The following is a 21,956-nucleotide window of genomic DNA, read 5'->3' as shown; positions in this document are numbered from 1 at the left end:
AAGCTTAATTGTATAATATTTGGGTTCACAATACGTTGAACTGCTTGTGTTAAAACTTTAAACCTGTATACATACATAATTTATTGCATAATCTAATCTGTATTAAATATAACTTAAGCATACATTCGGATTTTAGGCAGTTCTACGTACTCTACCCAGAAAGTAATTTAATAATCGCATACGAAACATTATATATGGCACGTACCATGAGGTCTTTTGACCAGCATTCGATTTAGATTTTGAAGCATAACCTTAGGCTGAGGCCCAAATAATATTGCCCAAAATATATATGAGAAATTATACTCTAGATAATAATAACTCATAAAATCGTAGTTTTCGCAAAAGGCTTTAATAGTTTTTGCTAATTTAAAAAATTGGGTATGGTTTGACATGGTCTAAGCCATCTTTAATCTCAACTAAGTTAAAACTATTGGAATATTTTTAAGGCTCCAGTGTAGACTGTATCCAGTCTACATAAGCTCCGACTCGACTGTAAACGCCTGGCCAGCCGTTTAAGCCACAGGGTGTGGGTCCGAATGAGACTACGCCAGCCAGAAAGTAGTAAGTGTTCACTTTGTTCGTGTCAAGACCTATGAGAGGACCACCAGAGTCACCGCGACACGAGTCTACGCCCTCCATGCCGCCAGCGCACATTTGCGTATTCTCCAGAACAATGTTCTGGCGAGTATAGACGGACTGGCACTCCGACAAAGTGAAGCCATCCACGGCGGCTTTCAGCTTCAGGTTGCTGGCCGACTTCTCTTCCGTCTTGCCCCAGCCAGCCACATCCATTGAAATACCATCGAATGTGGACGACCGCAGATTCGTGTCCAATGGCAGGCAAATGGGACGCACGAAGTCCGTGTACTCGATTTGGCGATCCATGCGTAGCAGGGCAATGTCATTGAGTTGATTCCTGGAGCTGGGATCGTAGGATGGATGCGGTATGGTGCGCTCCACTGGCACATCCAAATGCGGAGGGGCACAATCCTTCATGCCGCGCACATCAACTTCACAATCCGGATTCGTTTCAGTGTCCCACTCGCCCAAACGCACGCCCGTTAGACGCCAATCGGCAGGCAGAGATTTGCCATTGACACAATGCGATGCAGTTACCACGTAGCGAGTGCTGATGAGTGAGCCACCGCAATGGTGACCCTTGTTGCCACCGCCTGAAGAAAGGGAAGCATTTAGCCGATGGGCTCATATGTGTGGTTTAGCTACCTTTGGTGTACTCGATCAGCGCCATCCAGGGGAATTCGTCGATTTTTGTTTTCACGCCGCCATAAATGCGGTTCGATAATATATTACCGCACTGACCCGGCAACGGCAATAGGTTTGTGCTTGTCTTGTTTGTGGCAGGTCGCACTGTAGTTACCGGCGTGGTGTCCCGGTAACGATCCGGACAGCAGATCTGCAAGTATCGCAATTGTTTACTTCGTATTTGAGGTATTTAAGGCCTGACGTACCAAAACCTTCTGGTTAAAATAGCCACACTGGCTACGACTTAGATATAGCTTATCCGCGTCCAGCAGAGGTGTCGTTGTCAGTATTCCATACAAATACTTGCAGTCCTCCAGATGAATGCACAGTGCGCGCTCCCGGTTGGGCGTTATGCAGCGTCCATAGTTGGGCACTTGGTTAGCCTCATTGGGGAAATAAAACTCTGCGCGCAAATCACAAAAATATATTAATAGTCACAGAACTGTATAATCAAATTGTATAAATTTATTGAGCATTGGAATTAATAATTTGTATTTACGTTTAGTTAAAAATAAAACTGGTTTCTGACTAGCTTATCTAACGAGAGTTGTGAAGGCCCTCCCTCCCGATATACTTGTATTTACATACGAACAAACATGCAGATATTTGTGTGTATAGATCATTATTCTTTGGGCTTCTTTAATGATTCCACAAGCCTTTCGCTGTCTCTGCCTTTTTATTTACTTACGCGCATTTGCCGATTTCAGACCAAGTCCCAAAATGAAGTAGATTGTAAATATCTTAAACATGTTTTTCCTCTTTATGTAACACGGTTTTTTTCGGTTGAAACGTCGTCAGTTACTTTGCAATGTACTTTTTATATTTCTGAACGTCCTATCCGGGTAAATTCAGCAATCAAGTAAATATGATGACTAAAACGGAATCTCCGTCGATCTTCACTCGGCAGCCGCTCGCAACGATTGGAGAGGCCAGAGCAAGGCTTCGCGTACAACTGAGACGCTGCGAAGTGTTGAGCAGAGCTTAACAGAGAATTGAGCTGAGCTTTGGCTTGAGCTTTTTGTTTTGTTCTGCTTTTTCTTAAATTTGCAATTTATTTGTTTCTCTTTATCTATTATTTATTTATTATTATTGTATAGGAATAATACACAACGGTGTTTGGCTTTGGCGTTGAAAAAACTTTGGAAAAAGTCATGTCTCGCGCAACTCTTCCGTTCATGTATTTAGCATATTGATGCTATCAAAAATCCAGTTCATGTAGGAGCTGACAGCCGTGTAGACGCCCGGAACGGTCGTCACGCCGCATAGGGTTGGCCCAAAGGCGACAATTCCGAGCAGTGTGTAACGTCCATTGGCATTGAGTAGGCCAGAGGTGCCGTCGTCCATGAAGGGACCACCACTGTCGCCGCGACAAACATCCTTCATAGGCTGGCCCTGGGCGCACAGATGGTTCGGCGTGATCACAATCGGTTGCTGGAAGTTCTCGCTAAGTGTCGCATAGGTAATCGCACAACTGGTCGTATTCACAATGGGCAATCTGATGAATCGCACTGAGGCTGCGCTGCCGGAACTGTTTGAGCTACTATCTGAAAACAGAGTAAGCGAACAATATTATTTCACACTTGTGTTAGCCGATGAGATTCATTTCAGTTTTATTTATCTTAAGTATAACAACTTACTCTCCGCTTTTGTGCTCCACCCGGCTACAACCCCCATTTGCCCAATCATTCTATCTGCAAGCGCTGCCGTGCTATTTAAAGGTAAACATATTGGCGTGAATTTGCCTAAAAACATTACAATATTAAAATATTACTACGACCGGAGCATGAGAGGGGTCATCTTACTTATGCTGTTGTTGAGGGCGAGCAGTGCAATATCGTTCGCATATTTCGGCTGGTCGTAGTTGGGATGCACCAGCACCCGTATAATATTAAAAATATTTGGTTTAGTACAGTTCTTAGTATTAGGAGCACAATCCTGTGGGCTGGAGATGTCATCGCCTATGCGCACCTGAAATCTATAGATCGAGTTTTAGCAGCTTTGTCACTATATATGACGCCTCTTGGCATAGTTCTTTTTGATCTAATACTGATAAATTAAGGTTTCATCGAAGCCTAGTTAAGCAATCAAATTTTGATTTGCTATAATTGGCGGAGCTGCAATTTCAAGATTCATCAGCTGAGACTTACATTTCCAGATCACTCACTAAGTTAACAACACAATGGGCGGCGGTAACAACGTAATTGTTGGAAATAACGGAGCCCGAGCAACGATAGCTGATGCGATTGCTGGCTGTGAATAGAGATAATAGTGGAGAAATTAATCAATTAATGTCTTAATATGCTTGCAGCCCTGACAAAATGAAAAATGGATGTCCCTGCAAGAGTGCTCAGCACACAAATCCCAATTGTTCATATTGCGGTAAGGGCAAGCAAAGTGATGGCGAGTCTGGAGGCAAACCGTTTCGACCAAAGGAAAGGAAACCTCCCGGTAGGGGTAAGGATTCGAACGGAGGTGACCCCAATGACAACTCTCTCTCACTCCTGAAAGCAGCTCTTGTCTTTGCTACTGGTTGCTATTTAACTATGCAAATGACTAATGTAGCTAACGAGCTGGGATAAAGAATCTTTTCTGTTTTGTTTGATTTGTGCTTTAATGTTTATTTAACCAAGTGTCAAGGTCAATCTTGAAAGAAACACAATTAAGCACTTGTAATCAATTTTCAATGGGATTGTATTAATAAATTTTTTGTTAAAATTAATAACACTCACTGCGATTGCGATAGGCGATCCGGGCGAACCATGGAAATTGTCCTGGAACAACCGCGTCACCCCCCAATAGTCGAGTGTTCACACTGATCCCACAATCGGCTGGGTTCATCCTCGCTGCTGACGCTGGGGTCACGGTGGGCGTGGCCATGGGCATCTTGTCCCGCATAACTTGTTCCTGGCTTGCATCAGCCAATAGTTCCCCCTGATCTGTTAAGCTTGCTGTATGCTCGAAACGCAAGTCACCAGGAAACACAATTGGTCTATCAGCCGGTTGCGGACCTAATTCGTCCTCTGCTGTTTCAATGTCATGATCAATGTGGAAGTGAAAGTGATGTCCGCTTCCAAATTTAAAAGTATGATCATCGTAATCCTCAATGGGTTGGGGACAATTGCGTTGAGCTTCGAAATCTCGATAGTCGAGCAATTGCATTTCGGTCTCATGTGCCACAAAGCGATCGAAGTTGAAGTTAAGTCTTGGGTTGCGCTTTGAAGAGCTTGAAGTGCCCCACACCCAGCGCTCGGTGGGGGCAAATCGTAAGCTGCGACTGGTGTGTGAAGATGCCACCTGGTGATGGGGACAACAGGCAAGCGGGTCGAGGCCTTGAAAGCCACAGCCAGCAGAGTGAATCATGGAAAACACAGAGGCGCGCTCTTCGAGCTTGTGATGCAGCAAAAGCCGGGCAAAGGGCACACAATCCTTGATCCGTATACAGTGGCAGACACTAGCGGGGCACACGACTGCGAAATTGCGTTCGGTCGCGGGTGAACGCACGTGCAAATAATTAAAAAATTAAATTCGAAATATATATATTTACATATAGCTAAAACCAAGCACGTAGCCAAGGTCAATATCTGCAAGCCAGAAGTGGCCAAAGCGTAAGCATTTAAGCCCAAACAAAAGTCCGGTTCAGCAATTACTGAGTCACTTTTGGCATCGTTTTCGTAATTATATTGTAGTAGTTTATTGCCCTTCGCGTGTTGGCTCAGAGCATGATGCTAGCATATTTGCTTGGGGAATTTCTAGACATTGACCTTGACCCAGTGCCAAGTGGGCAAAGAGATGACGTCTGTTCTTTTCCTTCGCATACGATTTGTCATAAGCTAATTATTAGATTCCAATAATAGCACGACTCCAATCAGAGCCCAACTCCAGTTTGTTGCTTAAGTCGTTGGTTTTTGTACTCACTTTGAAAGCACAATGTGCTAATCACTATAAAGCATATTAGCTTCATGAGCAACAAATGCATTTTAAACTTTCGTTCAACGGCTGCTGATCCCGTACATATACACACACACACACAGACGCGCGCACAGTCGTCAATTTGTGGACTATTCTTAACTGATCATGGAATGCCAGGCGCGAACACAACTTTTGCCGTCGAGGTGCAAAATAAAATTGAAATAAATTGGTTCAATATCTGAGTATATCTTATTTCCATTTCGACGGCGGAGTGCAGCTGTTGTTTTTTCTTTATTAATTTTTTGTTTTTTCTTTTTATTATCAACAACGAATCAAAACAAAGAGGGAGCACAAAATAAATTGAATGCCCCAAAAGCTGAACTTATGAAATAGCCACCACTACACATGTAAACAAAGAAACATACACATACACACACACACACACGCACATATCTGTATCAACAAATTTTAGTAGAGCTGGAAAAGGCAAAGGCAGCGCACGATCATAACTGGCCCGAAATCCGAGTGGCACTGACACCTCGTGCGTAAGCCAAAATGCCGGCAACACAAAAGTAAAGCACACACACACACCCATACACACGTACACACACAAACAAAAGAAAACATGTTTTCAACTTTTAGCCAGCTACCCATTCTGAGTGCTTGTAAATATCAATAGCCCAGTGAGCATGGACGTTAAGATCCTTTAAAAGTTTGCACTCAAATATGCTTGAATATATATTTTGATCATATATTGTACTTAAAGTATTACTAACATATTTAGTAAGTCAACTTAATCTAAACACAAATGCAGAAATGACATGAACTGATCTTTCGCTTAATATACATATGTATGTTTAATGTGTTACTTTCTAGAAATGTGCATATATGGAATGTATTGATTCTGATGGCGTACAATGCTATGCTTATGTGGTGCCTAACTGCTCGAATAAGCCTTTACTTTTCTTTTTTCTCGCTTGCTCTTATAAGAAGCGCCACAAGCACCCGTGTATCTATGCCACCGGGACTACCTCTGGCGCAGCAGCTACAGAGACAATGACACTGGCTGCAACGTTATTCTCTACCTGTTCTACAGGTTCGATAGTCGGCTCCGATTGCTGCTGCTGAGGCTGCGACTGCTCTGACGGGAATGTATTCACCGCAATTGTTGTCACTGCAGCCGACAACGCATGCATGCCATTAGTATCAGAATTGCTATCATTGCTAGCGAGCTGGTCGTCATCATCATCATCAACTGGCGTTTCTTGACGCAACACCGCTGCTAAATGGTTATCGTTAACTGTCTCTAAAGTCTGAACGGTGACATCGTTTGCTGCATCTGCTGCGGCTGCTGTTGGCTGCGTTTCTATTGTACTTGGCAACATTTCTAGGTCTGCTGTCGTTTGCTCCAATTCAGAGTGCCCGTTGCCGCTAGTCCCATTTACATTTAAATTCACAGATACATCACCATTGTGCATAGAATGTGGGGTCTTCAGTTCATTGACGATTTTTTCCCCTACTTTTGGGTCCAGCTCACTGATTTTCTCTTGCAGTTTGCATTTGAACTCGATCGGCCATTTGGGACTCCATTGTCGAAACAGTTTAATCTGTTAAAAAAATAACTTAGCAAAACAATGGACAATGGATTAACCAAGATTTTTATATAGTTACGCGGCATTGAAAAAGACTCATGGGCTTTTCCTGCACATTCGACGTGGCCAGGGAATTGACGACGCCATTTACATAGGTACTGCCAGCACGTCCAGCTTCGCCTGCACTAGTGAGATACTCTATTAACACATAGACGAAATCATCGCGTTGCAGTTCACTCCATTCGTTAAACCATTGAATAATATAACGGAGCTCGCGGTCTACTGATAAATTACTCATAGACATGTTTGCTTATATTTCTGCTGCTTACTGTCTCACGCTGACACACCCCCGCACATGCAATTTCAAATGGACCGTTTGCGAATTATTATAATTACAATTCTATTTGTAGTTAACTTAATTCAGGTTCAACTTGTGTGCGTCGTTGCTGCTATTCGCCTCAAAGTTTCTATACTAACAGTAACCCGTTTCTAATTTTCCTTCTCCGCTTGATTACAAAGCCCAGCTCATAACAGCTGTTGTTACTTCTTAAGCATATCGATAATAAGATATGCGGCGTTGTGCAGCACCTGCGCCTGCTCTCTAGTGGGCTTGAGCATATAGAGCAGTATAAGGCAATAAATTCTAAATTGAATTATGTATTATAATATTTGCTGCAACGAACTCCATTTATGCTTATATGATATTAAAATAAATACTATCTGATTGAGCTGCGCAGGTATCTATATTTGAAAATGTCAACATATCGATAAGTTGCGCCATCTCGCTGGTTGCACAGCACTAATCACTTTGGCGTTTATCAACTCTTGAAAATTTGCAGACAGTAAATAATATTAGAGAACAACTAGGAAGAAAAAATTGATCAATTAAAACAAAGTATGTCGTCGTCAGAACAGGAAATCCAACAGAAATCTTCGGATAATCAGCAAGAACAAGTTTCCAATGCAGAGATAAATGCCCCCAAACATGATTCAGCGACGGATGCAGCGCAACAAGATTTTACCGCGGCTGAGCAGTACAAAAATAAGGGAAATGATTTGCTCAAAAGTAAGTTGTCATTTGTCAAATTAAAATGAAAAGAACACCAACATATTTATAATATTAATGTCTGAAATGCACATGCAATCCACTAAGAAATTGTCTGCACCCACAGCGCGTCCCGTGTTGCCAGTACGTTTTTTTCGACCTAACCTTAAAAGCAATTGACTGCCAGTGGCGCTATATGATTATAATTTTAGCTTAACTTTTACTATTCAAATTTTGTAGTCAAAGCTTTAACAGAAACTTAACGTCCACTTTGTTATTATGATCAATTCCGTCATTTCGCAGCCAAGGAATTCTCGAAAGCCATTGACATGTATTCCAAAGCCATAGAACTTTACCCCAGCAGTGCAATATACTATGCTAATCGGGCCCTGGCGCACTTGCGTCAGGAAAGTTTTGGTTTGGCTCTGCAGGATGGTGTTTCGGCAGTAAAAACTGATCCCACTTACTTAAAGGGCTATTATCGACGCGCGGCGGCGCACATGTCCCTAGGCAAGTTCAAACAGGCGCTATCTGATTTTGAATATGTAAGTACAATTATTACACTAAAAACCTGTTACGCATGAATTGATAAGCTATCTGTTCAGGTGGCCAAATGCAGACCCAATGATAAGGACGCTAAATTAAAGTTTACCGAGTGCAGTAAAATTGTTAAGATGCGAGCCTTTGAGCGTGCTATAGCTGTAGATAAGCCTGAGAAGTCTCTCGCTGAGATGTACAGAGACATGGAGAACATCAGTAAGTTCTTAATTTGTTTTAATTTAAGCATATTATAATCGACGCATTCATAATTAATTTATCTTTATTTTTAATGTAGCCATTGAGGACGATTATAAGGGACCCCAACTGGAGGATGGCAAGGTTACTTTAAAATTCATGAAAGACCTTATGGAGCACTATAAGGCACAAAAGAGACTGCATCGCAAATTCGCCTATAAGGTAGTTACGGCAATTTAATTTGAATTTTGAAATGCATTGTTTAACTTGCGTATGTTTGCAGATACTCTGTGACATTGATGTGTACATGCGTGCGCAGCCGTCCCTTGTGGATATTAAAGTTCCAGATGAAGAGAAGTTTACTATTTGTGGCGACATACACGGCCAGTTTTATGATCTAATGTATATCTTCGAAATAAACGGGTTACCTTCAGAGAAGAATCCGTATCTGTTCAACGGAGATTTTGTTGATAGAGGATCATTTTCTGTTGAATGCATATTCACGCTCTTCGGCTTCAAGTTGCTTTATCCAAACCATTTCTTCTTGTCGCGAGGTAAGTTTAAATTATGACAAATGACAAATCGTTAAACTCAAAGCTTACATAATTAATTATTTTCAGGCAATCACGAAAGCATCAATATGAATCAAATGTATGGATTCACGGGCGAGGTGACCGCCAAGTACACTAGTACGATGGCGGATATATTTACGCAAGTATTTAACTGGCTGCCTTTGTGCCATTGCATTAATCAGAAAATCCTGGTTATGCATGGTGGTCTGTTCTCATCAGACAATGTTACATTGGATAATATAAGACGAATCGAACGCAATTGCCAGCCACCAGAAGAGGGACTCATGTGCGAGTTGCTCTGGTCCGACCCGCAGCAATGGATGGGTCGTGGCCCATCTAAACGTGGTGTGGGCATACAATTTGGTCCGGACGTGACTGAAGCATTCTGTAAAGCCAACAAATTGGACTACATCATTCGCAGTCACGAGGTCAAAGATATGGGTTATGAAGTGGCCCACAATGGTCAATGCATAACTGTCTTCTCAGCGCCAAATTATTGGTAATTGCCACAAATTTAATACAAGTAGTACAATTCAAAGGTCTAAACGCCTAAACGTCTATTTACAGTGATACTATGGGCAACATGGGCGCATTTATAACAATAACTGGTAACAATTTAAAACCAAATTACACATCATTTCAGGCTGTCGTAAGTATTATTGCAAACAGGAACTCTTTTTAGTAAATATGCTAATCATATTTTATTCCTTATTCACAGCCACATCCTGATGTGAAGCCTATGGCTTATGCCAATAGTCTAATGAACTGGCTGGCGTAGTCATAGAGACCTGCTTCCTATACATAATAATAGCTATGAACACCACATTCTCCCACACCCCAGCTTATAAACCCACAACTGCATTATAACGATCAAAACAACAAAGATTCCAAATTGCTCAAAATACCTTTATGTACACAGCTTCTACGATTTGAGTTAGAGAAAGAGTTGTGGTATTTAGGGATGAGAGCCACAGATTAGCAATCACTTAAAAACAAATACAGCTATATTTGATACAAAAACTTTGCATACAAGAATGATTATATAAAAATGGCTTTAGAAGTCGGATGCTAAGTTTTATTGGTGCTAAGCATCTGAGTATTCACTGTACAGTGATTGTGCGATTAAAAAAATACTTAAAACGTAAACAGTGAGCAAATGTATTGTGTTTATGCATAGCATTTCTATATTGGCAATAATGTGCGCTCCCACACTCAACTACAAAGTCCTTTACTTTACATTTTACTTCCAAAGGCTACGATTCTGTATAAATTAAATTTTTGTTCAATCCTTGTTTAAATAAACTTACAAGTCATTTTAATAAAAAAATCTATGCAAGTTAGAAACAAATAATCGAAAAATATTTTTAATTCAAGGAGTTGTGTGAAATGAAAACGGTTCAGCAGCATATAGATTATAACAATTCAGCTATAATGAAATTTTTTAACTTTATTTGTACACATCGGGTTCGATTGGCACTGCCAAGCTAAATCCTAAGTTGCTAAATATTTTATCCACATTCAGTTTATAGTCCTTGAGATGGGCTCGTTGTAGGAGCGTTACATACACAAATGGTCCATTGTACGTTACTAAATTTTCATAGAACTGCACGGCCAGTTCCTGCAATTCTTTGGGCTGTGCTTGGGACAAGTACAAGACTACAATGTTAAGCAGGTCATGGAGATGTTTGCCCTCAATCTGCAGGCTGCGTATGACTGGAGCTAGGTCATGCAGTAGCTTAAGCTGCAGTTTGTATTCCTGGGTGGACGCTCGTAATGTTTCCATGCTGCTGTGGTTACTGGCTGCCTTCAAGAACTGCTTAAGCTGGGGTATCACATCATTGAGACTTCTCTTTAAAATAAATTCCTTAGCATGCAGGGCGAGAATGTGCAGTAAGCTGAAGCATCGGTTTAGCACCACTGAGTCCTTTTGCCGAAACTTTTCGACTAACGGATGCCATAACAGATGCACCAGAGGAAGAAGCTCGTCCTCATAGTCTCTGAGTAGTGGTACACCACTTATTAAGCATTCCAATGCATGAATTTGATGTATTTGCTCAGAGTTTGTAAGAAACTTGATGGACTGACTAATAATCTCTTTAATAATTTCAATGTGACGCGGCAAACTGGATTTCGAAGGCTGATCTGTTACAGACTCATCAATTTCTGCTTCTGGCATAGTTATATCTGCTTCTTCATTTGGCACACTATTTAAATATACATAAGTGTCAGTTGGCTGTTTATTTAGCACATTCAGCCAAGTATCTAAGATATTATGCTCCTCATCTACACTCATCTGAGAGTCAGTGATCTCTGTGGCAATAGTCCCTTGCCAGTTGATCACATGTTTCAGGAATGCATTGAAGACGCGCAAGTAGGAGTGCACATTGCCTGTTTGATGCGACTTGCAGCACTCTTCACATATTGTTTGAAAAATAGAATCCAGATGTGGCACACTTCCACGCGTGCTGTACTGCAATACAACAGTAAGTATATCTACGGCTGCACTGCTCTCGGGTGACTGTAATATAAAAGTCGTGGCTGTAGTCATAGTTGCGTTTTTATTACACGCGTGGCTTACCTTCTTTAACAGTGCATTTAGATGGAAGGTTAGATAGTCAGTGGAGCATTCTATGAAATGTGAAGGGGCTGCATATTTTAAAGCCAACTGCATAGAGACAAATGCAAAGGTTGCTGCATGATGTACCATCGTGTTGCTACTGGCTGTAAATAAACAATTGACTGTGCGATCTCATATGACGGATGTGAAGAAGATACTACCTACCCAATTTTAGCAACACCTTGTGTAAACTGCGAAATATGTAACGGTCAAAAGTATCACCAATAAACTTGGCACAATGTCCCAGGGCGTCCAATACTAAGCAAATATGTTGCACGTTAAACTGTGCATCCAGAATGCTGACACGACTATTGACTGAGTCACTCTCATCATCTGAATCACAATCCTGAGTGCGTACTTCCACCGCAGATGAGTAAAGACCAGGTGTGCAATCTGAAAACCAGGCGGTAGGCTGCAAAAGTTTAGCAATTACTATGTGATTAAGTAAGGTTCTGAAGTGGAATAAGAACCTTCTCGATCTTAAGTCGCCAGGCAGCATCCGGCTGCAGTACCAAGTGCCAGTGTTCATCTGCGAGAAGCTGATCTACAAAAAGTTCCGCCAGCAATAGACGACTCTCTCGAGCAATCCGTTGTTGTGGTGTAATCATCAGCGTCATTAGTAAAATCGATTCATTAATGACAGAACTACGTCGCTCGATCAGTTCCTGGCAAACATCAAATAGCAGACGATTTATAGACGGCTCAGCGCCTAATAGTGCGGCAATATCATAAAGTGCATCTACACAGCGTTTTGAATTAAGATATTTAAATTGGCGCCAATGCAGGTTGGCGGACAGTGCCTGCAATTCCGATGTACTTCCCTCTTGAAGGCGCCGTAGCGCGTACTCTTCATTGAGCAGGTTCGACGATGTGCACTGATCAAGACCCGTCAGCAGACACATAACAAACATATCCAGGTTCTTGGGCAACAATAACAGCAATTGTAACTTATCAGTGCTGATATTACGCAAGAAACCCTTGAAGAAAAGTAACTCGGCAAACTGTTCGCTGTCATCGCAACGCTGTAAAATACGGGGCCATTTGTTAAGATGAGTGTCTAGTAGCAGTTCAGCATTCTCATCGAAGATACCAGCACAGGTTGGGAGCTGTTGCAGCTCAGCAATATTCGCCCGGCACATGTTTGCTATATCCTTCTCCTCATCCTCTGATAAAGCCAGCACGCTCTCCAGCAGATGTATAAAATTGTATTTCAAATTGTGCGCGCAATTCTTTAGCAATAAACAACACATTTCTGCATACATTTTTCGCACCCTAACTGAGCTGTGGGCGCGCAAAATGCATGTTTCCACAAAAATGATGCGCATATGTTTTGAAGTGGCTTCTATCCACTGTGCAGATCGTAAATTACTTTGTAAATTTTTTAAGCGTTCCTCATTTTGTTCGAGAGTAAGGCGCTTGCTTCCGAATATGTTAATATCATTTAGTAGCTCAATGTTTTCGTCTATAGCAGCAGTGCTAAAAAGTGCCTGGAATGCATTCATGTCGTAACGTGCCTTAAGAAACTCATCGGAGGTTTCCTCAAACATAATGCAGGTAATACGGCCCAGTGCTTTAATGCCCAACTATGAATTATAATATAATTCAGAATCATAAGTAGCAAAACTCAAATTGCAGTTTCGTTAGAGACTTACAGATTTAGTTGATTCGCCAATTTTATCGTCCGCCATTGCTGTTTCGAACAGCACTGTAACTATTTTGGGTAGAAATATGAATATGGTATCGGCTATTTGATTGCGCAAAACCACGTCTCCAGCATCAGCATCATCGTGCACATAGAATAGTACCAATAGGCACTCAAGCGATGAATTAACCAATTTGCGATACTTCTCCTTTGAGATGAACTCCATTAATGTGAGCAGTATTTGGCCAATAATCACGACTGCATTTTTTTCGTAAAAAGCTTCGAGCACATCGCTTGTGGACCGCTGTAAGGTAACCGTAATAAAACGTACGGCCGCCAATTTGATTTCCTCTGTGAGATTGGGTAGCATTACAGCTCCATTACGATCTCGTATCTGTTGCAGTACCACCGCCAGTATTGAGCGCACGGCTTTGTTGTCCGTCAAATATATCTTAGACACAATGTGTCGCAAGCAATCCAGCAAACCCACGCGTAGTTCCTGACTTTCACTGTACAATAAATAGTTAAAGTTGAGGTTGCCAATTTTTTCTTAAGTCCCTTTGGACTTACCCTGTTAGTTCACCGAGTTTAACCACAAGTGGCACTACAATTTGTATTTGAAATATGCGTATTTGCCCAAAGTCAAATCCTTTTACTTCTTTTTCAACTTCCGACAAGTTTGCTTTATTTGGCTGCTTTAGAAAATTCTCTATGGCTGGCTTAATGCGCGTGACATAGGTTTCCACTGATGACATGCTAGTCATAATTAATAATTTTAAAAATATATCTCGACCAGGACGAAATTTAAAATATTTTAACCAGAAAGAGCGGCAGCCACCGATGTAAACAACAGCTGGTCTTATTTTTTTTTTGCTGAGAGGCATTCACATGTTTACGTTAACAAGAAAGACGTTACAATAAAAACGACTTTTCGCGCCAAACAATAAAAACAAAATAGATTTTTTCATAAGTTCTCATTCTTTTAAGCTGACTTTTTCTTCCTTTTTAGTTTAATATATTTAATTATAAAATTCGTGCTGAGATTCATCCTTACGTACGCTTGTTTTGTAGCCTTTTTCAAAATCCTTAGCATGTGCGATATAACGATTTTCACGAACTGCATGCATTCCCGCTTCCTGGCAAATAGCGTTAATGTCAGCATTCGAAATTTTGTCCGGGCGAGCAATAAGCTCTTCCAAGTCAACGTCTTCGGCAAGATTCATTTTGGCTGTTATGGTTGTGAAAATTAAACGCTTCTGACGGCGATCCGGCAATGGAAATTCTATTTTACGATCCAAGCGTCCGGGTCGAAGAAGAGCAGGATCTAAAGTATCAGCGCGATTAGTGGCCATAATTACCTTAATGTTGGTTGTTTCATCAAAACCATCCATTTGATTCAATAGCTCAAGCAAAATGCGCTGCACTTCGCGATCAGCACCGGTTTGAGCATCAAAACGTTTAGTTGCAATAGCATCGATTTCATCAATAAAAATAACAGACGGTGCATTTTGTTTGGCTAAGCGGAACAGATCACGCACCATACGTGGTCCTTCGCCCAAGTATTTTTGCACAAACTCCGAGCCAACAACAGGAATGAAAGCTGCTGTGGTGTGATTAGCGACTGCTTTAGCCAACATCGTCTTACCACAGCCCGGCGGGCCATAGAGAAGCACTCCGCGGGGTGGGTCAATACCTAGAGATAGTGATAGGGAAGCAAACGTTTAATTGATTTTAATGCTTTTACGAAAGCTTATTTACCAATCTGCTTATACAAGTGAGCGTGTGTCAATGGCAATTCAACAGCTTCTCGTATTTCTTGCTTTTGCATATCAAGTCCGCCAATATCCGCATAACTAATATTGGGTTTCTCTTCTGGTGATAACATTGAGATGGTACTATCCGCCTCTGGTGGCACCAAGTCCACCAAACAGTTGCTCTGCTTGTGCAATGCAACCGAAGCAGACGGCTTTAGCTGTTCCCTATCAATTGTGGACAGCACACGCACATAGTAGTTTGAACCTGTGGTAGATGCCACAATACCGGTGTTTTCATCAACTGCCTCGAGGAATTGTCCAATGACTAGAGGCACAGCCTTGGCCCGCTTAACCTCTTCTTGGGCATGCACATATTCTTTTTTCAGATTGCGCTGCTCTTCCTTTATGTAGTCCTCCTGGACATGTAGCAATTCCAGCTGAAGTTGTAATTTCTTATATATAACATAAAAATCACTCTCATCTAAGATTTTTGGTTCATTGTTATCCATTTTGTTGTGTCTAAAAAATACCATTATTTTTCATTTGCCGTCGGCTGGATGATGAAGATGACTTGAAATTTCAAATCGCCTTGACAGGGCTGCCAAGTTTGACAGTCACGACGATTGTAATCGTGAGAGCTCGTGAGTCATGAGCAGCTGATAGAAAAACCTATTGTTGCTTTTGTATTTATGTTTTTGTTGCTTTTAACTTGGAACGGTTCTATTTTTAAAACAAATTTCGATTTTATTTTGGAAATGTGAATTTTGCTCCAAAGAAAAACAAATATACATTATATGCTGGGGTAATTGGAAACACTTGGCAATGCTGAAAATTTAAAACAATTTTGATAACAATTACAAATATTTGTTGACGCCGGCCGGTTATTTGATCAGAATAACACGTCAGTGTTTGTGAAATACATATATGTGCATTTACCAAAATAAATATCTTTTGGTGTCCCAACCATCATGGCAATTATGTAATATGCCAATTTCATATCCAGCTAAGTGTTAATATTGATCTTAATTTGTTCGCTTCGACTACAACTGCGATCCGAAATGGACTGCCTGGTCTTTCTGACGGCCGCCGCCCACCTCGTCTATACACCTTTCACTAAGGTCGAGGAGAGCTTTAATTTGCAGGCCATGCACGATATTTTGTATCTGCGGAACAATTTCTCGCAATACGATCATCATGAATATCCAGGAGTTGTGCCTCGTACATTTGTTGGACCACTCATTGTATCGATATTTTCTGCTCCGTTTGTGCTGCTCTTCGAGGTGCTGAATATCAACAAATTCTGGGCACAATATGTAGGTAAAAGACACTGATAAAATAACTCATAATTATCAAGCCTTATGTTAACAAACATCTTTTACAGTCCGACTTGTGTTAGCTGGCGCCATTTCAGTTGCGTGGAATAACTTGCGAAGGGCGGTTACCAATATCTTCGGCGTTGAGGTGCGTTTATGGTTTACTGCTATAACCATAACGCAATTTCATTATATTTTCTACATGACGCGTCCCCTGCCAAATATTTTTGCATTGCCATTCGGTATGTTTTAATATTATATTCAAGTGGATCTTCAAATATAAAAGTGTTTCGATTCATTCCAGTGCTATATGCAATTACTTATTGGATGCGAGGCCAAACCAAGCCCTTCATCATCTGCTCCGGCATAGCCATCATTGTATTTCGCTCCGAGTTGGCACTTTTTTTGGGATTACTGCTTGCGGTAGACCTGTTGAAACAAAAGTTATCCATTGATGGGTACGGCAACTAAATATTTATTATCTTTAGACCCAGCTTAATATTTGTTCCCTTCTCACAGTCTGCTGAAGATTGCTTTGCCAGCTGGAGTGTGCATTCTGGCAGCGACTGTATTGGTGGACTCGTTCTTTTGGCGCCGGTTGCTATGGCCTGAGGGTGAAGTGTTGTGGTACAATACGATACTGAACAAAAGCTCGAACTGGGGTACATCACCATTTCTATGGTACTTTTACTCAGCTCTTCCACGTGCCATGGGTGCCTCATTAGTCTTTGTGCCGATAGGTATTTACTTTGAGAGGCGCCTACGATCCTTGACTTTTTCAGCATTGGCATTCGTGCTGTTGTATTCAATACTGCCACATAAGGAACTTCGATTTATCATCTACGTCTTTCCCGTTCTCAATATTGCTGCAGCATGCGGCTGCCATCGTTTGTAAGTGTACAAATTTTAATAATATGTTGCTAGATACATTTATTTTCCGTTGTAGGTGGATGAACAGTGCTAAATCGGCATGGCATAGCTTTCTCGCATTGATTGCAGCGTCACATTTGCTTTTCAATGTGCTGATAACCATCTTCTTGCTTGTGATTTCGGGAACTAATTATCCAGGTGGAGCAGCGCTTTCTCGATTGCATCGTCTGGAGGTGGCTAATCCCAATGTGTCGGTTCACATTGCAAACTTGGCCGCACAGAGCGGTGTATCACGTTTCATGGAAATAAACAACAATTGGATCTACAGCAAAGATGAAACAATGAACTATACTCAAACAGAAATTGCTATCTATAGTCACTTGTTGGTGGAAGCAAAAAATAAGCATAACACGGAACTATGGGCAGCCTTGCAGGAGGATTTTGAAACTTTGGAATTTATAGATTGCTTTAATAGCATCGGCATACAGTACAACTCCATCTTGCCAGTGAGAATTAAGACAAAGCCTTGCATAGGTATTCTGAAGAAACGTTTGCCTGCTGAGACAGCTCTCCCACATGCAAAGAAGCAACCAAACGATAAGGATCCAAAAGAAATAACGAAACACAAAAGTAAGAAAGAAAAAACTGAGCCTGATAAAATCGAAGTAGCTTCGGATTTGGCTTTAGATAATTTCTTAAAAGAAGAAGCCGAATTCGATAGCAAAACCCTCGAGCCAATTGATATTTCCGAGCAACCCTCAACAGTGGACCATGATGTTGAAGTGCAGATCGATGACGACGATGGCATAGTAGCCACTGTGGAAGAAATATCACTGGAACTAAATGCAGACGGTCCTGAAGCAGCAAAAGAAATCAACTTCCAGGAACTGAGAAATCTTGCTTTGGAGCAAACAACGCGAAAGTCGCGTGCTGCTACTAAACTTAAGATCCGAAAAATAATTGAGCAGCACTATAGAGCCAAAGGCAGACATATTGAAAACGATTCCACGGAAATCCATAGACAGTCGGGCGTCCCACGCAGTGGAGTGCGCCAATCCGTAAAGTCGATAATAAAGCAGGAGAAGATTAAAGAAATGATTGAGCAGATCGCCACCATGGACTTAACAAGAATTTGCGACTTGGAGAAGACTTCAACCAAGGACTGTTTAAAGCAGGTCATAGACAAAATAGACGAAGAAAGCATAAATCAAAAATGACAATCATGTGTAAGCCCCCCTTTGAAGTCTGCCCCATAATTTATAACTTATTTGATAATGTGTAATAAACTTGCTTCTAAAGTTAAATTCATATGCGTTTTATTTAAGGTGAATGAAATGCTGCTGTCTTAATCTTAATTGGTATGACATTAATATGAAAATTTAAAAAAGGTTATTTTGAACAGTAACATTACCACATGTTGAGCTTGATTAACTTATTCTGTGATATGAACGACTTTAATTAAACATTATCTTAGATCAGGCTAATATGTAGCTAAACCATAGAAGTACATCGCCAACAACGCCAACGACGCAAAGCACAAGGGTCAATATGAATAAAATATTGTCCATGCCTCCGCCTTTCAGGAATACAGGTTTATCATTGTCTTCTTGAAACTTCTTTTGTAGGTTCGCCATCTTGGGTGTTATCTTTGCACCTCCTGCTTCACTCATCTTAATCGGAGACTGCTGAATGGAACGAGTCAAGACAAGCGTCGGTGCTATAGAGTAACATCCACTGACCTGTCGCAAAAGAGGCTATGGACTCTTAATTAGTTTCTGAATATATGCTTAGCTACTAATACATACACGCAATTTATTAATCAGATTCCTCTGCATTGTGGAAGTAAATTTGTGAAAGAAGATAATTTTAATTTTTACAAATAAATGTTAATTTTAGAAACGAGTCCGATGGCTCACATAGTATACTAAGTTTTAAAACTGCTCCACTATTCTACGTTAATTCAATTTAAAAAATGCCTACTATTACACACATGTTTTTTAATGTGTTATTAATCTGGAAATCAATTAAAAAGAAAAACATCTAAGCTACAATTAAGCTTAGTTAGTTATTTGCATAAGTTTGAAAATGGTTGCGCCAAATATCGATAACGCTTATATTGATGTAGCTGTTGAATAAAATTATCGCGCATGTATATATCAAGAATCGATTTAATATGTTATACATCCATAAAGTAAAAATCTTTCACTTCTAAAAGAGTTGTAAAATTTCTGTGTAGAAGACGTATACTTAAACAGATAAAAAGTATAAGTATAAAAAAATATATACGAATTCTCAACGATGGCTTTGGCCAAATACTTAAATCGCTCCGTAGCGAGAATCTGCACACTGAAGCCCATGGAGGCCGAGCATAGTGCCATACACTTGGTCAGTGGTGACAATGTACTGGGACGCTGCAAGGAGACTGGAATCCGTGATGCACGCTGCTCCAAGAAACAGCTTCGATTGCAAGTGAATTTAGAACTTGGACGCATTCAGTTGAAGGTATTGGGTGTCAATCCTTGTGGCATTAATGGCGCCATGGCTATGTATCACACGGAATGTGAGCTTAGGCATGGTGACCTATTGGAAATTGTTTATGGCCGTCATCCATACGAGGTGGTGTTTAACCCAGCACCAGAGCTTCAGAAAGACAGCGCAGAGACCACCACAGAGCAGCGAGCATCCATTGGAATGGACATTGCCATAAAGGAAGAGAAATGGGATTCTGTCGCAAATGGTAAAATGTTAATCTATAACAGCGCTGGTTTGACTCCTTCCAGTAAGATAGCTGCCTATGATATGGATGGCACTATTATTAAGACAAAATCGGGAAATGTATTTCCGAAGAATACTGATGATTGGCAGATCATATATCCCGAGGTGCCACAGAAGCTACAACGTTTGCATAAGGACGGATTCAAGATTTGCTTTTTCACCAATCAGGGTGGCATTGCGCGTGGCAAAGTCAGTCTCGACGATTTTAAGGTGAAAGTCAAGAATATAGTTAAGAAGTTGGGTGTACCGGTGCAGGTGTTTATTGCTATAGGCGATGGTTACTATCGCAAGCCGCTACCAGGCATGTGGAAGCATCTGCTCAGTGAGATGAATGAGAGCGTCGCCATTAAACTGGATCGTTGCTTCTTCGTTGGCGATGCAGCTGGCAGACCAGAGACAGGCAAAGGCGCTACTAAACAACGGAAGGATCATTCCTTAGCAGATCGTCTATTTGCCACAAATGTGGGAGTCTGTTTCTACACGCCCGAGTCGCATTTTTTGGGTAAACGAGCAGAGCACTGGAACAAACCAGACTTCGATCCCAGCAGTGTGAACGATCAAATTGCACAGTTTGAACCCGATGATGTTCAGTTTAATACGAGCAAATGCGAGATGATTATTATGGTTGGTCTTCCGGGTTCTGGCAAGAGTCACTTCTGTGCCGAGGTGCTTGGAAGCAAAGGCTACAAAATCATAAATGCAGATACTTTAGGTACCACACAGGCATGCCTAAATGCTTGTCAGCGTGCACTAATCGCTGGTAAGTCATGTGTAGTGGATAATACCAATGTGGATGTGGCATCACGCAGGAGGTTTTTGACCCTGGCTATGGAGAAGCAAATTCCGTGTCGTTGCTTTGTTATGAATGTGTCAGTAGCGCAGGCAAAACACAATATTGCTTATCGAGAACTCTTGGAAACTGATCATTCTTCCATTAATGATATGGTATTCAACATGATGAAGAAGAAATATCAAACGCCAACTATGGATGAAGGGTTTGTCACAATTCACAAAGTGAATTTTAAGCCAAGCTTTTCCAGTGAGGATGATGAGAAATTATACAAAATGTATTTGGTAGAGAAGTAGCCATTAGCGTTTAATCCAATGTAAATATTCGTTTAGCAATATCATCTATAAGCCAATCCATGGAACTTAGCAGCTTCTCTCCAGTTACTGCGCTTACTCCGACTACCAGCCAATGATGCGTGGTGATGTCATCCAAACTTAGTATCTGTAGCCATTAAATGTCAATAAACTTATATTCATAATCAAAATAAATGTTTTAACTCCAATACCTCTTTAATTTCATTTGAATTTAAGGCGCCGGGTAGATCCTGTTTATTACACAGGACAAGTAACGTTGCCCCAGCCAAGCGCTCCTCTTGAAGCAACACTTGCATCTCTTCCTTACACGATTCCATGCGCATACGATCGGCACTATCGACGACCCAGACAAGACCATCTGTACACTCAAAATAGTTACGCCAGTAGGAACGCAACGACTTCTGTCCACCCACATCCCACATATTAAGTGTATAGCCGTTGTGCTCTAGTGTCTTAATATTAAATCCCAGAGTGGGCGAGATTGAATCAATGGGTTCGCCATTAAAACGTTTTAATATAGTTGTTTTTCCTGCGTTGTCCAATCCCCTTCAGAAGGATAGAAACATGAATCACAAATATGCTTCAGAGTGCAGGAACTTACAGCAATAGAATACGCATCTCCTTTTCTTTTTGACGCATCTTTTTCAGAACTGTTAAGAAGCCCATAGCGCCCTTTCACTGATATTTTGTAATTTAAAAATAATAAATCAGTTTACATTAAACAGTTGTAGGTTTAAGAGGAGTAATTCAATATATTTTATTGTG

At 41.0% G+C, this 21,956-nt stretch overlaps 10 protein-coding genes across 13 annotated transcripts; 3 read left to right on the top strand and 7 right to left on the bottom strand.

The window, feature by feature from the left end:
• Positions 1 to 355: 355 nt before the first annotated feature.
• On the bottom strand, positions 356 to 2,204 carry LOC111602776 (serine protease easter). The gene is made up of 4 exons (XM_023320043.2): positions 1,952 to 2,204; positions 1,470 to 1,666; positions 1,225 to 1,414; positions 356 to 1,172 (listed from the first exon to the last, which is right to left on the bottom strand). Exons 1-4 carry the CDS (start codon positions 2,010 to 2,012, stop codon positions 442 to 444), a joined length of 1,179 nt encoding a protein of 392 aa, XP_023175811.1. The 5' UTR covers positions 2,013 to 2,204; the 3' UTR covers positions 356 to 441.
• Positions 2,205 to 2,302: 98 nt separating this feature from the next.
• Positions 2,303 to 5,681, bottom strand: LOC111602737 (phenoloxidase-activating factor 3). The gene is made up of 6 exons (XM_023319989.2): positions 5,179 to 5,681; positions 3,993 to 4,730; positions 3,411 to 3,513; positions 3,066 to 3,238; positions 2,901 to 3,005; positions 2,303 to 2,807 (listed from the first exon to the last, which is right to left on the bottom strand). Exons 1-6 carry the CDS (start codon positions 5,237 to 5,239, stop codon positions 2,437 to 2,439), a joined length of 1,551 nt encoding a protein of 516 aa, XP_023175757.2. The 5' UTR covers positions 5,240 to 5,681; the 3' UTR covers positions 2,303 to 2,436.
• Positions 5,682 to 5,904: 223 nt separating this feature from the next.
• Positions 5,905 to 7,439, bottom strand: LOC111602794. Its single transcript, XM_023320067.2, has 2 exons — positions 6,844 to 7,439; positions 5,905 to 6,779 (listed from the first exon to the last, which is right to left on the bottom strand). Exons 1-2 carry the CDS (start codon positions 7,066 to 7,068, stop codon positions 6,186 to 6,188), a joined length of 819 nt encoding a protein of 272 aa, XP_023175835.1. The 5' UTR covers positions 7,069 to 7,439; the 3' UTR covers positions 5,905 to 6,185.
• Positions 7,440 to 7,553: 114 nt separating this feature from the next.
• Positions 7,554 to 10,375, top strand: LOC111602792 (serine/threonine-protein phosphatase 5). Its single transcript, XM_023320065.2, has 8 exons — positions 7,554 to 7,830; positions 8,113 to 8,354; positions 8,415 to 8,565; positions 8,645 to 8,766; positions 8,828 to 9,098; positions 9,165 to 9,615; positions 9,684 to 9,765; positions 9,835 to 10,375. Exons 1-8 carry the CDS (start codon positions 7,662 to 7,664, stop codon positions 9,892 to 9,894), a joined length of 1,548 nt encoding a protein of 515 aa, XP_023175833.1. The 5' UTR covers positions 7,554 to 7,661; the 3' UTR covers positions 9,895 to 10,375.
• A 108-nt stretch (positions 10,376 to 10,483) lies between these two features.
• LOC111602789 lies at positions 10,484 to 14,331 on the bottom strand. Its single transcript, XM_023320062.2, has 6 exons — positions 13,946 to 14,331; positions 13,386 to 13,884; positions 12,204 to 13,316; positions 11,899 to 12,145; positions 11,695 to 11,837; positions 10,484 to 11,634 (listed from the first exon to the last, which is right to left on the bottom strand). Exons 1-6 carry the CDS (start codon positions 14,257 to 14,259, stop codon positions 10,564 to 10,566), a joined length of 3,387 nt encoding a protein of 1,128 aa, XP_023175830.2. The 5' UTR covers positions 14,260 to 14,331; the 3' UTR covers positions 10,484 to 10,563.
• A 10-nt stretch (positions 14,332 to 14,341) lies between these two features.
• Positions 14,342 to 15,864, bottom strand: LOC111602793 (26S proteasome regulatory subunit 6B). The gene is made up of 2 exons (XM_023320066.2): positions 15,134 to 15,864; positions 14,342 to 15,068 (listed from the first exon to the last, which is right to left on the bottom strand). The coding sequence occupies exons 1-2, from the start codon at positions 15,660 to 15,662 to the stop codon at positions 14,395 to 14,397; spliced, it is 1,203 nt and encodes a 400-aa protein (XP_023175834.1). The 5' UTR covers positions 15,663 to 15,864; the 3' UTR covers positions 14,342 to 14,394.
• A 133-nt stretch (positions 15,865 to 15,997) lies between these two features.
• Positions 15,998 to 18,559, top strand: LOC111602790 (probable Dol-P-Man:Man(7)GlcNAc(2)-PP-Dol alpha-1,6-mannosyltransferase). 2 transcript variants are annotated; one of them, XM_023320063.2, is made up of 5 exons: positions 15,998 to 16,446; positions 16,511 to 16,684; positions 16,747 to 16,900; positions 16,962 to 17,333; positions 17,389 to 18,559. In XM_023320063.2, exons 1-5 carry the CDS (start codon positions 16,188 to 16,190, stop codon positions 18,527 to 18,529), a joined length of 2,100 nt encoding a protein of 699 aa, XP_023175831.2. In that variant the 5' UTR covers positions 15,998 to 16,187; the 3' UTR covers positions 18,530 to 18,559. The 2 variants fall into 2 exon arrangements, with proteins under 2 accessions (XP_023175831.2, XP_023175832.1); XM_023320064.2 differs by lacking the exon at positions 17,389 to 18,559 and having other exon boundaries at positions 16,962 to 17,123; positions 17,183 to 17,210.
• A 188-nt stretch (positions 18,560 to 18,747) lies between these two features.
• LOC111602775 (cytochrome c oxidase subunit 7A1, mitochondrial) lies at positions 18,748 to 19,250 on the bottom strand. 3 transcript variants are annotated; one of them, XM_023320041.2, is made up of 3 exons: positions 19,118 to 19,250; positions 19,052 to 19,066; positions 18,748 to 18,997 (listed from the first exon to the last, which is right to left on the bottom strand). In XM_023320041.2, exons 1-3 carry the CDS (start codon positions 19,145 to 19,147, stop codon positions 18,788 to 18,790), a joined length of 255 nt encoding a protein of 84 aa, XP_023175809.1. In that variant the 5' UTR covers positions 19,148 to 19,250; the 3' UTR covers positions 18,748 to 18,787. The 3 variants fall into 3 exon arrangements, with proteins under 3 accessions (XP_023175809.1, XP_023175810.1, XP_023175808.1); XM_023320042.2 differs by having other exon boundaries at positions 18,748 to 18,994; XM_023320040.2 differs by having other exon boundaries at positions 18,748 to 19,066; positions 19,118 to 19,242.
• A 225-nt stretch (positions 19,251 to 19,475) lies between these two features.
• On the top strand, positions 19,476 to 21,191 carry LOC111602768 (uncharacterized protein F21D5.5). The gene has a single exon (XM_023320031.2). It carries the CDS (start codon positions 19,611 to 19,613, stop codon positions 21,171 to 21,173), a length of 1,563 nt encoding a protein of 520 aa, XP_023175799.2. The 5' UTR covers positions 19,476 to 19,610; the 3' UTR covers positions 21,174 to 21,191.
• LOC111602769 (ADP-ribosylation factor-like protein 2) lies at positions 21,095 to 21,956 on the bottom strand. Its single transcript, XM_023320032.2, has 3 exons — positions 21,793 to 21,956; positions 21,383 to 21,737; positions 21,095 to 21,318 (listed from the first exon to the last, which is right to left on the bottom strand). The coding sequence occupies exons 1-3, from the start codon at positions 21,855 to 21,857 to the stop codon at positions 21,184 to 21,186; spliced, it is 555 nt and encodes a 184-aa protein (XP_023175800.1). The 5' UTR covers positions 21,858 to 21,956; the 3' UTR covers positions 21,095 to 21,183.

This window comes from Drosophila hydei, unplaced genomic scaffold (genome assembly GCF_003285905.1).
Source record: "Drosophila hydei strain 15085-1641.00,03,60 unplaced genomic scaffold, DhydRS2 tig00000063-arrow-pilon, whole genome shotgun sequence".
Lineage (NCBI taxonomy): Eukaryota > Metazoa > Arthropoda > Insecta > Diptera > Drosophilidae > Drosophila > Drosophila hydei.
The sequence above is the reverse complement of the archived record's forward strand: the minus strand, read 5'-3'. Positions and strand labels throughout refer to the sequence as shown.

What these genes read in the sequence shown, in the direction of transcription:
- LOC111602776 (XM_023320043.2), bottom strand. Translation starts at nt 2,012, where the DNA reads ATGTTTAAGATATTTACAATCTACTTCATTTTGGGACTTGGTCTGAAA. An exon ending in ATTTTAACCAGAAGGTTTTG is followed by an intron (nt 1,415 to 1,469) that starts GTACGTCAGGCC and finishes CGATACTTGCAG; the next exon opens with ATCTGCTGTCCGGATCGTTA. An exon ending in GCTGATCGAGTACACCAAAG is followed by an intron (nt 1,173 to 1,224) that starts GTAGCTAAACCA and finishes CCCTTTCTTCAG; the next exon opens with GCGGTGGCAACAAGGGTCAC.
- LOC111602737 (XM_023319989.2), bottom strand. Translation starts at nt 5,239, where the DNA reads ATGCATTTGTTGCTCATGAAGCTAATATGCTTTATAGTGATTAGCACA. An exon ending in GATCGCCTATCGCAATCGCA is followed by an intron (nt 3,514 to 3,992) that starts GTGAGTGTTATT and finishes CTCTATTCACAG; the next exon opens with CCAGCAATCGCATCAGCTAT. An exon ending in TTAGTGAGTGATCTGGAAAT is followed by an intron (nt 3,239 to 3,410) that starts GTAAGTCTCAGC and finishes CTCGATCTATAG; the next exon opens with ATTTCAGGTGCGCATAGGCG.
- LOC111602794 (XM_023320067.2), bottom strand. Translation starts at nt 7,068, where the DNA reads ATGTCTATGAGTAATTTATCAGTAGACCGCGAGCTCCGTTATATTATT. An exon ending in TGAGTCTTTTTCAATGCCGC is followed by an intron (nt 6,780 to 6,843) that starts GTAACTATATAA and finishes TTTTTTTAACAG; the next exon opens with ATTAAACTGTTTCGACAATG.
- LOC111602792 (XM_023320065.2), top strand. Translation starts at nt 7,662, where the DNA reads ATGTCGTCGTCAGAACAGGAAATCCAACAGAAATCTTCGGATAATCAG. An exon ending in CAGAGACATGGAGAACATCA is followed by an intron (nt 8,566 to 8,644) that starts GTAAGTTCTTAA and finishes TTTTTAATGTAG; the next exon opens with CCATTGAGGACGATTATAAG. An exon ending in TTCTCAGCGCCAAATTATTG is followed by an intron (nt 9,616 to 9,683) that starts GTAATTGCCACA and finishes GTCTATTTACAG; the next exon opens with TGATACTATGGGCAACATGG.
- LOC111602789 (XM_023320062.2), bottom strand. Translation starts at nt 14,259, where the DNA reads ATGCCTCTCAGCAAAAAAAAAATAAGACCAGCTGTTGTTTACATCGGT. An exon ending in AAACTCGGTGAACTAACAGG is followed by an intron (nt 13,885 to 13,945) that starts GTAAGTCCAAAG and finishes TTTATTGTACAG; the next exon opens with TGAAAGTCAGGAACTACGCG. An exon ending in GGCGACTTAAGATCGAGAAG is followed by an intron (nt 12,146 to 12,203) that starts GTTCTTATTCCA and finishes AAACTTTTGCAG; the next exon opens with CCTACCGCCTGGTTTTCAGA.
- LOC111602793 (XM_023320066.2), bottom strand. Translation starts at nt 15,662, where the DNA reads ATGGTATTTTTTAGACACAACAAAATGGATAACAATGAACCAAAAATC. An exon ending in TCACTTGTATAAGCAGATTG is followed by an intron (nt 15,069 to 15,133) that starts GTAAATAAGCTT and finishes CACTATCTCTAG; the next exon opens with GTATTGACCCACCCCGCGGA.
- LOC111602790 (XM_023320063.2), top strand. Translation starts at nt 16,188, where the DNA reads ATGGACTGCCTGGTCTTTCTGACGGCCGCCGCCCACCTCGTCTATACA. An exon ending in ATTCTGGGCACAATATGTAG is followed by an intron (nt 16,447 to 16,510) that starts GTAAAAGACACT and finishes CATCTTTTACAG; the next exon opens with TCCGACTTGTGTTAGCTGGC. An exon ending in CAAAAGTTATCCATTGATGG is followed by an intron (nt 16,901 to 16,961) that starts GTACGGCAACTA and finishes CCCTTCTCACAG; the next exon opens with TCTGCTGAAGATTGCTTTGC.
- LOC111602775 (XM_023320040.2), bottom strand. Translation starts at nt 19,147, where the DNA reads ATGCAGAGGAATCTGATTAATAAATTGCGT. An exon ending in ATCTGATTAATAAATTGCGT is followed by an intron (nt 19,067 to 19,117) that starts GTATGTATTAGT and finishes AAGAGTCCATAG; the next exon opens with CCTCTTTTGCGACAGGTCAG.
- LOC111602768 (XM_023320031.2), top strand. Translation starts at nt 19,611, where the DNA reads ATGGCTTTGGCCAAATACTTAAATCGCTCCGTAGCGAGAATCTGCACA.
- LOC111602769 (XM_023320032.2), bottom strand. Translation starts at nt 21,857, where the DNA reads ATGGGCTTCTTAACAGTTCTGAAAAAGATGCGTCAAAAAGAAAAGGAG. An exon ending in GAGATGCGTATTCTATTGCT is followed by an intron (nt 21,738 to 21,792) that starts GTAAGTTCCTGC and finishes ATCCTTCTGAAG; the next exon opens with GGGATTGGACAACGCAGGAA. An exon ending in ATTCAAATGAAATTAAAGAG is followed by an intron (nt 21,319 to 21,382) that starts GTATTGGAGTTA and finishes TAATGGCTACAG; the next exon opens with ATACTAAGTTTGGATGACAT.